Source organism: Microtus pennsylvanicus, chromosome 11 (assembly GCF_037038515.1).
Source record: "Microtus pennsylvanicus isolate mMicPen1 chromosome 11, mMicPen1.hap1, whole genome shotgun sequence".
NCBI classification, from domain to species: domain Eukaryota; kingdom Metazoa; phylum Chordata; class Mammalia; order Rodentia; family Cricetidae; genus Microtus; species Microtus pennsylvanicus.
Genome location: NC_134589.1, coordinates 9,674,747 through 9,690,367, shown reverse-complemented (window position 1 = coordinate 9,690,367; position 15,621 = coordinate 9,674,747). Strand labels below are relative to the sequence as shown.

General features: G+C 57.9%; 2 protein-coding genes across 9 annotated transcripts in view; one reads left to right on the top strand and one right to left on the bottom strand.

The window, feature by feature from the left end:
- Positions 1-613: 613 nt before the first annotated feature.
- Caskin2 (CASK interacting protein 2) lies at positions 614-14,855 on the top strand. Its single transcript, XM_075990093.1, has 20 exons — positions 614-773; positions 1,946-2,431; positions 6,681-6,732; positions 7,215-7,312; positions 7,667-7,812; positions 7,912-8,007; positions 8,087-8,217; positions 8,587-8,695; positions 9,010-9,118; positions 9,243-9,337; positions 9,803-10,064; positions 10,172-10,293; positions 10,376-10,436; positions 10,553-10,641; positions 10,796-10,906; positions 10,981-11,082; positions 11,366-11,504; positions 11,649-13,109; positions 13,195-13,417; positions 13,761-14,855. The coding sequence occupies exons 2-20, from the start codon at positions 2,338-2,340 to the stop codon at positions 13,849-13,851; spliced, it is 3,591 nt and encodes a 1,196-aa protein (XP_075846208.1). The 5' UTR covers positions 614-773; positions 1,946-2,337; the 3' UTR covers positions 13,852-14,855.
- Positions 14,758-15,621, bottom strand: part of Tmem94 (transmembrane protein 94) — a 35,954-nt gene continuing 35,090 nt past the window's right edge. For all 8 annotated transcript variants that reach the window (XM_075990091.1, XM_075990086.1, XM_075990089.1 and 5 more), the window contains one exon: positions 14,758-15,521. In XM_075990091.1, coding sequence (XP_075846206.1) covers positions 15,449-15,521 — 73 coding nt within the window. In that variant the 3' untranslated portion in view covers positions 14,758-15,448. The remainder of the gene's footprint in view (positions 15,522-15,621) is intronic.

Sequence of the window (15,621 nt, the reverse complement as noted above, 5' to 3'; positions counted from 1 at the left end):
TTCCTTCGGGATGAGCCAAAAGAATCTCTCCAGAGGAGCTCGGCTACAGGGTTCAAAGGCCACGGGTGGGAGGCGCTGTCCGGCTCACACTGGTGCTGAATCGCCACCCCAGCCTCCAAAAGCACCTCCTCAAGGCTGGGGTCCCCGCCGTGACACCGTGGGTCGTTCCTACGCTCACCACTAGGTGGCACCATTGCTCCAGCCAGCCGCCGTGGGTCAGCGACTCTGCTCGTGGACGAAGGTCGCTGAGGGCAAGCCGGGAGAAGATGGGACGAAAAGGAAGGGATCCCCGCTCCTAGTGGGGTCCCCAGGCTCAACCGCCAAAACGTCCCCTATTCTACTTATTCACACCTCATTCTCTGGTCTAGACTAGAGCCCAACTCGCTCGGGATCCCCAGCCAGGACACAGTGGCACGTAGCTTCATCCACCCGCCCTCTCACCACCCACTTGGCACCCCAAACAGCTTCACCTGCGCGCATGCGCTGATCCCAGGGGCTCTGATCCTGGCTGGCTGGCGGGGGCGGGACCTAGTGTGCATTGGGCGGGACTCAGGGTGCTGATTGACAATCCGACTGTGCGGCTGGGACAGTCCCCCAGCTCCCGATCCGGCGGGAGGGAGGGGGGAGGGGCGGGATTTCCTGCGGGAGGCGCCGAGCCGGCCTTGGAAAGGAGGAGAAAGGGGTTGTTTGGGGGGGCGACAGTGGAAACCAGCGTCAAGAGTGCTTGGGACTGAGCGCCGCCAGCCAGACCCCCGGCGGGGCGGCCGGGAGAGGTGAGACTGCGGGGCCCCGGCTGGGGGTCAGAATCCTTGAGAGCATACGCAAACTAACTTTTCTTGTCTGATCGGCGGGCGCCTCCATCTCTCTGCTCCTTCCGCCTTCCTTGAGACCCCCCTTTTCGTTCTCCTCTATCTATCCCTCGGACTCTTGACTCTCCGGGTCCCTCTTGCCGCTTTGTTCCCGGGATCGGTCGGAGCTGGGCTTGGCTGCGGGGAGCTGCGCGGCGCTAGAGGGGCATTCCGAGGGGCGGGGGAGCCAGCCGACCCCAGGCACTGCCAGGAGCACCCTCCCCCGGTGCGGGTCGCGGGTTTTGCGGAGGAGTGCCCTCCGGCTTGGGCTTGGACTTATGAGGAATGAGGGGTTCCCTACCTGGGCCCCAGGCCTGCACGAGTCTCATGCCACAAGATTCTGGCAACAAAATCACCGCCACCGAGGAACTGACTTAAGGTTTTGTGCGGGAAGTCGAGGGTTGGGGTTTCAGATTCAGGCTTGGGAGGCAGTTGGTTAGCAGTGTCCAAGCCCTGGCCTGGGTCTCTACCCAGCTGTTCCCTCACACCTCAGAAGCAACAAGGAAGGGGTAGCAACAGGTGTTGTAGAACTTGCCTATCCTACAGGTAGACCTCCCCAACCCCGGAAAATGAGGACCATAGCTCCCCACTCCACCCTCTAAGTGGAGCTGGGATGTTCACTTATTAAGTGAAGCCTAGGTAGTGAGGAGTCTGAGGGCAGACACCGTGGACAGGAGTGACCCCTGCCCATCTGCCTGTGCTACTCTTCCAGGCCCTACCTCTCGGCCCCGCCTGTTGTCTGTGGGTGTCAGAGCCTGGGGCTGTGGAGAATGGGCTGCTGGCCCTGCCTACCCCAGTGTCTCCTGCTGCCAGGGCCCCTCCTGCCCAAGGTTGAGGAGCTGCCCAGTGCCATGGGGCACAAGCAACTCAGCCCCTCCTTCCTGGACTACTACTCCCTCCCTTTGCGTGTTATAGTTATATACTAATCTCAAGTACAGCACCTTCCTCCCCTCCCCCTGAGTGGCTCAGACCCTCCATGACTCCCAGGGCACCCAAAGTGATTTGGGGCTCTCTAGAGGTCCTGTCTTGGTCATCGTCTGGGTCCTGTTTCCTGGCCGTGACCCAGCTTTTCAGCGGAGAACCTGTACCTTTTCCAGACCCCCGGGACTTGTCTACAGCTGCTGCCTCATGCCAGAGGGAATGCTGACTGCTCTCTGGATGGGCATTGGTGCTTCTGAGCTAACCCAGGAAAATTGGCGGGCGCAGTCTCAGCCCATCCCAAGGCCGTCGGAAGCAGCAGGCTGATCTTAGTCCAGACTTCCACGCAGCCTCCACCCCCTAGAGACTGACTTTCCTGCAGCTGCCAGAGCACCTTGAGGGACTATATCTCTGCCTGACAAGGAGCCCATTGCCTGGGACACCAGGCTCGTGCCCCTGGGACCAGGAGTCCTCCGAAGCACTGAGGCATGGCGAACTGACATTTGGCTGGACCAGCGTCTTGCTTCTTCCTGGACTCGGAAGCCCAGAGCCTGGCGGCGCCCTAGTCAGAATGGGTCGTGAACAGGACCTGATCGTTGCCGTCAAGAACGGAGATGTGACATGTGTGCAGAAACTGGTGGCTAAAGTCAAGGCTGCAAAAACAAGTGAGTCTTCCCTCGGTGGGGTGGCCATTCCAGCTGAGGCTGCTCCCTGAGTACTGAGGCTACAGAGGGATGCTCAGAGGGGGAGGGGGAGGGGGAGGGGAGGGTAGCCTCGGTTTGCAGACTTGAGGAAGAAGACTGTCCTGTTGTAGACAAGGAGTGCTTCTGTGTAAGAGTGCCAGAGAGGAAAGGGGGTCCCTTCTTGCTCTGGGTCCCCAGACAAGTCATTTAGCCGCTCTGAGCCACGGAATCCTGGCCTGCGAAGGGCGCATATTGAAGTGCATTCTATTTGCGTTTTTTTATCGTTTGTTGTGCGTCAGGCTCTTTTCTAAGCCCTGGAGGTTGCCTGTTGGTAGCTGGCTTTTCAGATGTGTTCTTTGGCTCTGTGGGACTTGGCTGCAGGATGGGAAAGAAGGAAGAGAGCGCCGTGACCACCCCCAGTCCCATCCGCATAAAACCAGAGTTTCCCTATATTTGTTTCGAACTTCATGAGGATGTCTGTAAAACCTCTTTGGAAACAGCGGTTGGGTTTCTGGTGTTATTGGTTGTTTGGTTTGGTTCTGAGAGGCTTAGAACCCAGGACCTCACACTTGACACATAGTGATCTATCATCGCTGGCAGCGTATTCCCAGCCCCCAAAGAGAGCAGATTCCCGGGGACTCATAGCACCATCTGACCGGTACTAAAGCTCCTTGCTAGCTCACCTGCTGGTGTTCCTGGAAGTGTGTAGCCCATGCTAATTTTCTAGAGGTGTCCATAGCCCTGAGGACTCTATCCCTGACAGGGCAGTCAGGGCTGGATGCATGGGTGGCCACTAAGCCCCATCTCTCAGGACCCTGTGATGGTAGGGACCTCTCAAACCCACCTCAGGAAAATGGACCTCTTGACTTCAGGCGAGCACCCTGGGCTCTCCCAGACCCCGAGGCTTGTCTCCTCCAGGACTTACTTACAGGAGCCAGTAGTTCTTCCGGCTCCTCTGGGGTTAGAGAAAGTGTTCCCTGAGGGGAGGGTCTTCTCTGTAACATTGGGGCTTTAACCCCAAGCCACACCTGGGTCTTGTACACAGGAAGGAATCCCCAGGCTACTTGGAGACATCTTATTATTCCCGCCCACACCTTGGAGTGTGGGTGCCAAAAGGAAAGACGTTAGTGACGTGCACCCACCTGCATAGCGAGGCGAGTGGGGTGGAGACCCAGCCATGGGGTGGAGCTATGCCCCTAGTCCTTTCATCTTGGGGAAGCGAATGAGGGTGTGAGGGTGAGTGGGATAGAGGAAGGGGCCGAAGCAGTCCCCAGGAGATGGCCTGAAGGTCTGAGAGGGAGCCTGCTCTCCTCCCCGCTCACCTCTGTGTTGCTTTTGGCCACCTGCCCGGTGGGGCCTTGATCACACTGCTGCTGGCCTCACCGGCCTGGCTGCCTTAGACAGTGAGGCCCATTGGAGGGTAGTAGCAGGGTCGGCTGGTGGCGAGACCCCCGCAACTAGGCTTGTCTTCTCTACCAGAGACAGAGCCTCTAGGGGTTGAAGTTCCTTCCCTGCATCCAAGGTGTGGACTCCCCTATACAGGGGCAGACACACGGTGACAGGCCTGAGTGTCCTTTTAGGTGTCGGCACCGTCCTTCCCTTCTTTGTCCTCTGAGAGACCAGTGACAAAGATGAGATCACAGGTGACCTTTGTAAACCCTGGGGTTTGTGAAATGGTGTTACCCCCTGGCTTCCTGTCAGGTAGGAATTTCTTCGGCCCTTGCACAGATAAGGAAAGTGACGCTCTGGGGTAGTGACTTACCCAAGGTCACGTAGCCCTGGGGTCAGATGAGAAATTGATAAGCCTGTGTGCTTTCCTCGCCTTTCCTTAGCGACCGCTGATTTCTGTTCGGTCAGTACCACCTAAGGGACGTTCTACACACATAGAGTCCCCTAAATTAAAATTGTGCTAAAGAGCCTGGGACTCAGCCGGGCAGTGGTGGCGCAGAGGCAGGTGGATCTCTGTGAGTTCGAGGCCAGCCTGGGCTACGAGAGCTAGTTTTAGGACAGGCTCCAAAGCTACAGAGAAACCCTGTCTCGAAAAATCAAAAAAGAAAGAAAAAAGAGAGAGAGAGGGAGACAGAAAGAAAGAAAGAAAGAAAGGAAGGAAGGAAGGAAGGAAGGAAAGAAAGAAAGAAAGAAAGAAAGAAAGAAAGAAAGAAAGAAAGAAAGGAAAGAGCAAGCGAGCCTGGGACTCTGTGGATGATACAGTTTATTTGATTCCAATGCAATCTCAGAGAGCGATGCAGGGCCCCTGGACCAAAGCAAACCACTAAAATCAAGTCATCGGGGCGCCCCTTTTTCCTCTCACCGCACTGGCTGGGAGCCTCTAGCCGATGACTCTTTCCTTCCGCCTCATCCTGATCCACCCTGTCCCAGGCCCTCTTCTGGAGCAGGCTGCTGGGAGGGGTGCGATTGCACCGGCCTTGCCTCTTCCCTCTGCCCCTCCCCATCTTTTTCTGAGGTCTCCTTCCTTGGCTAGAGGAAATGGATGGGCTGGGGTGACTGGCTGAACTCATATCCTCTGCTTGGGCCTGAGACGGGGTGACCCTTCCAGCTCCAAAGCCAGGCTGGGGAAGAAGGTTTTGCCACGTCGGAAGTGACTGGTGCCTCTACAGGACCCTCCGCCCACCCGCCAGGGTCCCCAGCCCAGTTTCTGTGGGCCTCTTCTCCGCCACCTTTCCGGCTATTGTTCTAGAAAGAACAGAGCCACCTATCTGGCCCTGCCCCTGTTCCTGTGTCCCCTCCTGTCACATTGTCTGCCCCTCCCTAGAAGGGACACATCCAGCCACCCAACTGTCCCATCCCAGACTTTAAGTGCTAGTGAAGGGCCGCCTCCCTCAAGGACTCTGGCGCTCCTCTCTTGGGACCTTGTCTTCACGGAGGCTTAAAAGGCACCTTGGCAGCCAAAGTCACGCAGCCCAGGAAAGACAGAGTAGCCTTTCAGCTGTGCACTTCCTGCTTCCACAGCTTCTGTTCTTTCCGTACTCCACCCCCACCTCCCCACCCCACCAAAAATGGTTCTGTGTTATAAGAACTATCAGGTCAGAGGTCTCTCTCCTGCCCCTTCGTGGTTCTGTATTTACCTTCTCAGTATAGAGTCTTTCAGCTCCACCTTGTGTGTGTCTGTCCCCTCCCTCCCTGTCCCTTGCTTCCCTCCCTGATGGAATGAGGCCCTGCCTTTCCCAGGCTGCTAGGGTATTTGGGGGCCCACCAGGGCCTGGGGGGCAGGCCTGGGCCAGCATGTTTGGCACCTTGCCCAGCCCGGGCTGAGCCAGGCCCGTTCCTTCCCAGCAGGGTGGGTTCCAGGAGGGCGCAAGGGCTTCTGGTGACAAGGCTTGTCCTTCCTCAGAGCCTCAAAGATCTGCCCAACATGGTCTGTGTGCCCCTGGGTTCTCACCTGCCCGCACCCTGTCCTGGGGAGGCGGTGCCAATGCCCACTGCTTCTCTAGGGGGGCCCAAAAAGTCAAAGCTTGTGAGTATCGAGTCAGCAGGTGTGCCCCCCACAGACAGAGCTCTGTGGAGAGGTCAGAAGGCAGTTTGGGTCTGGGGCCCCAGTGTAATGGCCGGCACGAGAGGGGTGCGAAATCGTTATCATCATCATTCCATGCTCACAGGGGACAGACACTGTCCCCACAGCTTCTGGGGGCAGATGCTACGGAGACCAAGTCGTGCAGATTAAGTGACCTGCCCAAATTGTCAGGGTTGGCACATTGGACCTGGGCTATGATCAGTATATTCTATACGGCCCTGCCTACCAGGTCCTGCTCAGGGATGCTCCAAGCCCAGCCTTGTCAACAACCTACTCTCAGCCCTTGAATCCTTAAGACCACCCCCCCTCCTTTCAATGCCTGTTCCCCGTGGCCCAGCAGGACAATATGACTCTCTCCCTAACCCATTCAGGCAGGAATGCCAACCATGCGCCCCGTGGGCCTGTCCTATTGAAGGCATGTCATGCCAGTACCCCTTCCCACCCCCTTTGGCTCTATAAACAAGCTGGGCAGGGGTTCTAGGGAAGCCAGGCGGCTGCTGCGGTGGCTTCCAGTGCTCCTTGCCCTCGAGCCATAGGGACAGGACCTGTAAAAAGCCATGGGGCAGGTGCCCTTCTGTATACCGAAAGGTGGGTTGGGTCCTTGGAGGTGGGTAGTAGGAGTGCTGGGTGAGGGCACAGCCAGGGCAGGTGGTGCCATGTACCCTGATGTTTCCTCCCCTGACTGCCCCCCCACCCCAGAGCTCCTCGGCTCCACGAAGAGACTCAACATCAACTACCAGGATGCTGATGGGTAAGTGTGTACTCCTGGGTGAAGAGACCCGGGGAGGAAGTGAGAGGTACTGGGACCCGCAGTTCCTCCCTCAGACTAGGTCCTTGAAGTATGTCTGCCCAGAGCTGGGTCCTGCCTGTGTAGGGCCAGAAGGAGGGGGTACTGCCCACCCACCTGCCTGTGGAGTTAGCCCTGAGCAAGAAGAGGGCCCCCCCCTTGGGTCAGATTCTTCCTGGGCCCCTTCTCTCCCTGGAGGGTAGGAGCCCTCAGGCTTCTGCTCCCACGGCCCCCTCCTCTGAGCAGGCTGGGTGGGGGACGCTAGACAAACGGGCCTCTCAGCCAAGACACTGAGCCCTTTCATGCTGTGGCCCGGCTGCTGTGCGCTCCCACGGCAGGGCTGGCAGGCACAGGGGGGCAAGTAACCCATCACTGCCGGCCCCCAGAACGAGCTTGGGGTGGAAGACTGTTCACTGACACCCCCTATTTTGTGTCCCCCTTGCCAGATTCTCTGCTCTCCACCATGCTGCCTTGGGGGGCAGCCTGGAGCTCATAGCCTTGCTGCTGGAGGCGCAAGCCACTGTCGACATCAAAGACAGCAATGGTGAGAGCCCAATGTATCCCACCGTGTGGGGAAGCCAGGAGCGTCTCCTGTTAGGACACACCAACAGGCGTTTGGGTTCCTTCTCTGAAATCGTGAATAGCTTCCTTCTGGAGAGAGTGTGTAGTTAAGATTTCCATTATTTAGACGAGGAAGCGCAGAGAGGTTATAGTCCCGCCCTGGGGTTGTAGATCATGTGTGCAGGGCACAGTTAGAACTCTTGACTTCAGAGCCGCGTAGGACCTTTTCCTGAGCAAACCCGGGTGAAGCTAGCATTGCCGTATGGAACTCTTCCCGTCCCAGGGTTCTCTGCTGGGCCACCTGTGACCCCTCTTAGAATCTCTTTCCCCCTGCCAGGCATGCGTCCCCTACACTATGCGGCCTGGCAGGGCCGGCTGGAGCCTGTGAGGCTGCTGCTGAGGGCTTCTGCGGCTGTCAATGCTGCCTCGCTGGACGGCCAGATCCCTCTGCACCTGGCTGCACAGTATGGACACTATGAGGTGGTAAGTGAGCGTGCCTGCCTGAGGGGATGTGGGAGCGAGGAGCCGGGTAGGGGCCTGCATCTCGCAGGCAGCCTCCCTTACTTGGCTTCCCCATCCCAGTCAGAAATGCTTCTCCAGCATCAGTCCAACCCGTGCCTAGTCAACAAGCTGAAGAAGACACCCCTAGACCTAGCCTGCGAATTCGGGCGGCTCAAGGTGAGGCGTACAGCCCTGGGTGCTGGGTACTGGGTGCTGTAGTCAGGAGGAGGCTCTAACTGGGTGCTGCACACTGTAGGTGGCCCAGTTGCTTCTAAACAGCCACTTGTGTGTCGCACTGCTGGAAGGAGAGGCAAAGGACCCGTGCGACCCCAACTACACCACACCCCTGCACTTGGCTGCTAAGAATGGCCACAGAGAAGTCATCAGGTACCCAAGGGACCCACCCGCCTCCTCAGCCTCTTCCTCAGGGACCATTGGTTTCTAACCAATATCTCCCTGCTGCTTTTTTAAAAAATGACAAATACGCGTGTGTTCTGTGTGGGGTGTGTGCACATAAGCACAACTACCTGCAATGAACCACAGAGCCAGAGCTCCAGGTGGAGATGAGCTACCCCATGCGCGTGCTGGGAATTGAACCAGAGCTCTCTGAGAGCAGCCCAGCCTTATCTTAGCCACCGAGTCATCTCCACAGTCCCCTGCTGCTGTCTCCATTCTTGGTTTCAACGCCACAGTCCCCACACCCCTGGCAATGAGCTTTTTCCCGTCCCAGCCACCTCACACTCCTGCCCACCACAGGCAGCTCCTGAAAGCTGGCATTGAGATCAACCGCCAGACCAAGACCGGCACCGCGCTGCACGAGGCCGCCTTATACGGCAAAACCGAGGTGGTGCGGCTGCTCCTAGAGGTGGGTGTGGGTGCAAAGAGCCTGCCATCGTGTGCTGAGGGCAGCTGGGAAGGCCGTGGTGTTTTGTGAGGCTTGGGAAAGAGGGTCTCACTCCCTCCGAATGGTGCTAAAGCCTTGTGGATGGAAAGCAGCCCCAACTGGTTAGACACCAAGTCCATCTCTTACGAGCTCGTTCTTAACCCATGTCGAAAGCGTCATGCTTCCCACCTCTAAGCCCTGAAAGTGGTAACAGCACCTGCCTCCTGGGTAGTTGGGAGGACTCGAAGAGAAATGTCAAGCAACATGCTATGCTCTTGTGGTGCTGTGAACCCCAGGGAGGCGTGGATGTGAATATCCGGAACACGTATAACCAGACGGCGCTGGACATAGTGAATCAGTTCACCACCTCCCAGGCCAGCCGGGAAATCAAGCAGCTACTTCGGGGTGAGTGGGTGGGAGAAGACCTAGTGGGTGGGAGAAGACCTACAGTCGGCACCAGGGTGTGGTGGGAGAGTCCGCTGGGGAATCGAGGGTCCATCATGGACACCTGCCCTACCCCTTCTCTTAGAGGCTTCAGGAATCTTGAAAGTCCGAGCACTTAAGGATTTCTGGAACCTTCATGACCCCACCGCTCTCAATGTCCGGGCAGGAGATGTCATCACGGTGAGGGGCCCACACATCCTTTGTAAGACAAGCAATTGTTATGACTCACTTGGGCATCTGCTGTGGTCCTAGGCCAAGTTAAATCTTTATATATTCTTTCATATAATCCTCTCTGATCCTAGGAAACATGGGTACCATTATCATTTTCCTTATTCTTTTCTTTTTTCTTCCTTTTTTTTTTTTTAAGAGATGACAAAGTTGAGACTTAGAGAATTAGATGAACTGGGCCAGGTCACATATCTAGTAAACACAGAATATAGAATATCATTATTCTATAGAATATCATTGTTCATATGCCTCATGCTACAAAGAGACTGGGCTGGCATCGGTGACCAAACTCGGGTAGAGGTCAGCTCTGTGCCAGGAAGAGATGGACCAGGGCTGCTGGACTGTCACTACAGAGACAGCCACTGCCACTTGCTTGGGGTAGTGACTGTCCTTTCCGTCCACATCCTGTCACGACAGGTGCTCGAACAGCATCCCGATGGCCGCTGGAAGGGCCACATCCATGAGAGTCAAAGGGGCACAGACCGTGTGGGCTACTTCCCCCCGGGGATCGTCGAGGTGGTCAGCAAGCGGGTGGGCATACCTGTGGCCCGTCTCCCCTCTGTGCCCACCCCGCTGCGGCCGAGCTTCCCCCGGATATCACAGTCGTCTGCTGACGATTCGCTGCAGCCTCTTACCTACGGCCAGCTCCCGCGGGGGGGCCTCAGCCCGGACAGTCCAGGTACATCCTCCCAGGAGGTAGTGCAGGGGGGTCCCCTGGGCGCTGGCAGGTTGCCAGTCAGCTGTTAGCGGTGTCAACTCTGACCTTTATGCTTCTGCCGCCTGCAGCAGGTGACAGGAACAGCGTGGGCAGCGAGGGCAGTGTGGGCAGCATCCGCAGTGCTGGCAGTGGGCAGAGTTCTGAAGGCACCAATGGCCATGGCACTGGCCTCCTTATTGAGAATGCTCAGGTAGGAGAGGAGGGCACCCAGGCCTGGGCACGGCCTGCCCATTGTTTTCCATGTCCTGAGTAAGCTCTTTCTCTGTCTCCAGCCACTGCCCTCTGCCAGTGAGGACCAGGTACTGCCAGGCCTGCGTGCCCCGTCTGCGTCAGGTAAGAAGGGTAAATGGGACTGGTATTGCTGGGGAGTACAGGTGGGGAGGTAAAGCTATGACCCCACCCATCCCTCCTCCAACTGCCCCTGATGCCATATCTCTCGTTCCTTGAAGACAACCTGAGCCATCGCCCCCTGGCCAGTTATCGCTCTGGGGAGACCTTCACTCAGGATGTGAGGCCGGAACAGTTGCTGGAAGGGAAGGTGAGGTCCCACCCCCCCAGAAATACGTTTCGGGCCTCGGCAGAGGGTAGAGGGCTTTAGTATCCACGGAGACCTGACCCTGGGGAAGGTGCGGGCCAATGGGCTAGTCCACCTCTCAGCCGGCTTCTCCACCCTGTTTCGCTCCACGCCCCAGGATGCACAGGCCATTCATAACTGGCTAAGTGAATTCCAGCTGGAGGGCTACACTGCCCACTTCCTGCAGGCTGGCTATGATGTGCCAACCATCAGCCGAATGACTCCCGAGGTAAGCACTGTCACACGTGACGTGAGGGCCCAGCAGGCATGGGAGGGCCCTGATGTCCATGCCCTGTATGACAGGATCTGACAGCCATTGGGGTGACCAAACCTGGACACCGGAAGAAGATCGCCTCAGAGATTGCCCAGCTCAGCATCGCTGAGTGGCTGCCCAACTATATCCCGGTGAGCAGGTGGACAGGGTGGGTATTTTTTTGTTGTTGTTCTTTTGTTTTGGTGAGAGGGTTTCTCTGTGACTTGGGAGCCTGTCCTGGAAATTGCTGTGTAGACCAGGCTGGCTTCGAACTCACAGAGCACTGTCTCCCAAGTGCTGGGATTAAAGGTGTATGTCATCACTGCCTGGCAGGGTGGGGCTTTTGGCCCTTACCCAGGGCTGTGGCCTTGAGAGGGGTCAGGGCTTCCTTTCTCACTTGGGGAGCGCCAGGTTTTGATGGTGGCACTCATCCAGGTGGACTTGCTGGAGTGGCTGTGTGCCCTGGGGCTGCCACAGTATCACAAGCAGCTGGTGAGCAGCGGCTACGACTCCATGGGGCTGGTCGCCGACCTCACTTGGGAGGAGCTGCAGGAGATAGGCGTGAACAAGCTGGGTGAGGATCATCTTGAGGCCTCCTGGCAGCCCCTGACCCCAGCTATCTCTAGCATCTCTGAGAGGAGGGGGAAGGGGGTCTAGCCAGGGCAAAGGGGACAAGCCTAGACTCAGTTAACCCATCTGCTTCTGCCTACCCTTCCAGGGCATCAGAAGAAGCTCATGCTGGGGGTGAGGCGGCTGGCAGAGCTTCGGCGGGGCCTGCTGCATGGGGAGGCTCTAGGTGAAGGCGGACGCCGGCTGACCAGGGGTCCGGAGTTGATGGCCATTGAAGGCCTGGAGAACGGGGAAAGTCCAGCTATGGCTGGACCTCGCCTCCTCACCTTTCAGGGCAGTGAGCTGAGCCCAGAGCTACAGGCAGCTATGGCAGGGGGTGGCCCAGAGCCACTCCCTCTTCCCCCTGCCCGTTCTCCCAGCCAGGAAAGCATTGGCGCCCGCTCCCGGGGTTCTGGTCACTCACAGGAACAGCCTGTCTCTCAGCCCAGTATTGGTGATTCCATCGCCCCACAGGAGAGGAACCTTCCAGAGGGTACAGAGCGCCCCTCTAAGCTTTGTACCTCACTCCCTGGCCAAGGACCTGCCCCTTATGTCTTCATGTGTTCACAGAGTTCACCCACTAGCCCAGCCCCAGGGCCACCTCCCGGTGCTCCTCGGGCCTTCTCCTACTTGGCCGGCTCTCCTGCAGCTCCTCCAGACCCGCCTCGGCCCAAACGCCGATCCCACAGCCTGAGCCGCCCTGGCCCTGCTGAGGGGGAAGCTGAAGGGGAGGCTGAAGGGCCAGTGGGCAGTGCCTTGGGCAGCTATGCCACCCTTACCCGGAGACCAGGACGCAGCACCCTTGCCCGGACTAGCCCTAGCCTGACCCCAACTCGAGGGACTCCCCGAAGCCAGTCCTTTGCCCTCCGTGCCCGTCGTAAAGGCCCCCCACCCCCACCCCCCAAGCGCCTCAGTTCCGTCTCTGGCCCCACCGAGCCACCTTCACTAGAAGGAAGCCCAGGACCCAAGGAAGGGGCCACAGGCCCCCGGAGGAGAACACTGAGTGAACCAGCCGGCCCCTCAGAGCCCCCTGGTCCTTCTGCCCCAACTGGCCCTGTGTCTGACACAGAAGAAGAGGAGCCTGGGCCTGAGGGGACACCCCCATCTCGGGGCAGCTCAGGAGAAGGGCTGCCATTCGCAGAGGAAGGGAACTTGACGATCAAGCAGCGGCCAAAGCCAGCTGGTCCCCCGGCCCGGGAGACACCTGTGCTCCCTGGTCTTGACTTCAACCTCACAGAGTCCGATACTGTCAAACGGAGGCCCAAATGTAAAGAGAGAGAGCCACTCCAGACTGCGCTGTTGGCCTTTGGGGTAGTGGGTGGTGACACCCCTAGCCCCTCCACTCCCCTGTCCTCCCAGGCCCCCTGTGAATCTCCCTCAACTTCTTCTAACCCTCCACGGTCTGAGCCTAGCAGCCTTCCGTCTCAAGGAACTCCAGCCCCAGATCTCAGCCCCAAATCTCAGCCCCCCGGCCACCAAGGGGCCTCTGCCGGGCCAGCTCTGGCAACAGGCAGCCGGCTGAATGTGGAGACAGAGCCTCCTGCTGCCCTCCTCAAAGTGCCCGGAGCAGGTAAGAAGTGAGGCCCGTGGAGGGAAGGTTGCTGTGTGCAGGGTCACGTCGCGCCAAGTCACGTGGTAACCTTTTGTCTTCTCAGGAGCAGCTCCTAAGCCTGTGTCCGTGGCCTGTACGCAGCTGGCATTTTCTGGCCCAAAGCTGGCTCCCCGGTTCGGCCCCCGCCCTGTACCCCCTCCAAGGCCTGAGAGCACTGGGCCTGTGTGTCCAGGCCAGGCCCAACAGAGACTGGAGCAAACCAGCTCGTCCTTGGCAGCCGCACTGAAGGCAGCTGAGAAGAGCATTGGCACTGAGGAGCGAGAGGGGTGAGCTGGGTGCTGGGTGCGGAAGGAGGGAGGGAAGGCTGGGCTTGGGAGCATTGGAAGGCGACTGCGGGCCAAGTCTGGGGCTAGGGAGGCCTCTAGTGGGATGCTCGGGCCTAGTGGTCTTAGGGAGGCCTACGGAGGAGATTCCTGGGGACTATCACTTATTCCTTAGCCCAGTCCTTTGTCCCCGAGCCTCTGAACTCACCCGTAAGGGAAGGACGGAAACTCCTGCTACGGGGAGGTTGTAGGCAGTAAGAATGAGGTACAAGGTGTTTGCCATCAGACAGGACTGCCATGGTAGAAGGCCCACGGCCCACCTCGTTAAGGCTTTTTCTCGATGCAGCCCCACAGCGGCCTCCACCAAGCACATTCTGGATGACATCAGCACCATGTTTGATGCCCTGGCTGACCAGCTGGATGCCATGCTGGACTGAACAAGACTGGCTTGTGACCCTACTTTCCTGGTACCCACAGTGGCCTGCCAGCATTCACGGCCTGTGGCCCAACATGGAAGAAGACCCTACCACCCAGAGCACAGGCTGAGGGTTGGTTGGGCTGGAGTCAGAAGCTGACTGAGGGGCCTCAGCTGGGTGGGAGCAAAGCTCCTCCCGTGTAGAGCTGACTGCTCAGCTTTGGCCCCTGACGAGGGACCCGTTAAGAGCATTCTCCTCTAGGAGGAGGTGGCGGCAGGGCTTTTCCGATGCATGCACCTCCCCACCCGGCCCGCGTCTAACTAACGTCTCAGTGCTTAAGGAATTCCTCTGGCCACCCACCGAGCTGCTCTAGGCTCCGTGAGGCTCAGTGGAGGCTGTGTACTTGGCTGCTTCCCTCCGTGCAAGTGTACATAGGAGATGTAAATACACGGCAGGGGTATGCCTTCCTGCCCGTGGCTATGGCCTTGTCATCTCCTGCCCTGTCTTGCCATCCCACACGGGGAAGGCAGCGCCGGCCGGGGCAGAGGCAGTGCAACTAACAGATCCCCGATGCCCAAACTCTTACAACTGTACATAATATTTTTCAAGCAGAGAGAAATGCATATATTTTAAATGGAATTTATTCTATCTATTAACTGCCTGAGAATGCAGTGGGGAGGCCTTCAGACTGCAGAAGAACCCTCTGCCCACCTCCTGCTGGAGGGCCCCGTTGGTCCAGGCCCTGTAACTATTAACCTCTTCCCCAGCTAACATCAATGAAAGTGTCATTCCACGTGATTGGACTGTGTCTGGATCTGTGCATCAGACCTCCACATCCGGGACTGTCCCTTCACCCACATGCCGCCGAGGCACTCATCAGTGTTGGGAGGGGAGCCTTTCATGGTTGTTTCATGGATCCGCCACAGGTTTTTCTTAAGCAATTTACAATTTTAATATAAACCAGTTGACATTCATTCCTAAAAGGCTCATTTCCAGTAAAAAAAAAAAAAAAAAAAAGTAAAAAAGGTCTCTCAGAACAAGGTCAGCGCCTGGGCTGGGTCCTCCATGGATGACCTATGGCCAGCTGATGATGCAGGGGCTCCAGGGTGAGGTGGACCCTTTTCCATCTTCCGGCCCAGAGGAAGGGGAGGGCCCCAGGACCACAGCCAGGCTGCTGCCCCAGGAAAAGGATGGGTGGCAGGGAGAACACAGCAGCAGCCACTGCTCCAGCAAAGCCTGAGGCTCACTCTGAGGCTGCCACAGATGTGAGAGGAGGGTGTTCGGTAAGGGGACCCCAAAGAGAGGCCACCCGCAGGGGAGGGGGCTAAGGGTCCCTTTACCAAGGGCCTGAGGTCATACATTCAAGAGTGCCCCTGGCGAGGCCAGGGAAGAGCCAGGGCAGTCCGGTCAAACCATGGCGACGGCCCCTGGGCTCCTTCGTGAAAAGCCCCAGAGTCGGGAAGACAGCAGGGTCTCCAGTGACCGGAGCTGAGCCTCCAGTGCCATGAGGCACAAAGACGAACCCTGAAACATTCGTGATACCAACTCCTCAGACTCAGGAGTCGGTCTGGCTCTAGCCCCAGGAACCAGGGCAATGACGGCCACCATGGCCAATGGCTCAGAAAGGAGAGTTCATGCCCAGCTTAGTCTCAAACTGCAGCTTCTGTCGCTTCTGGTAGCGGACACGGACCCTGGTAAAACAGATTAAGATACAGTTGACTATATCTTACAACTATATCAAACAAGTGGGGTTCGCACTTGTAATTCTAGCTTCTTGGGGGCTGAGGCAGG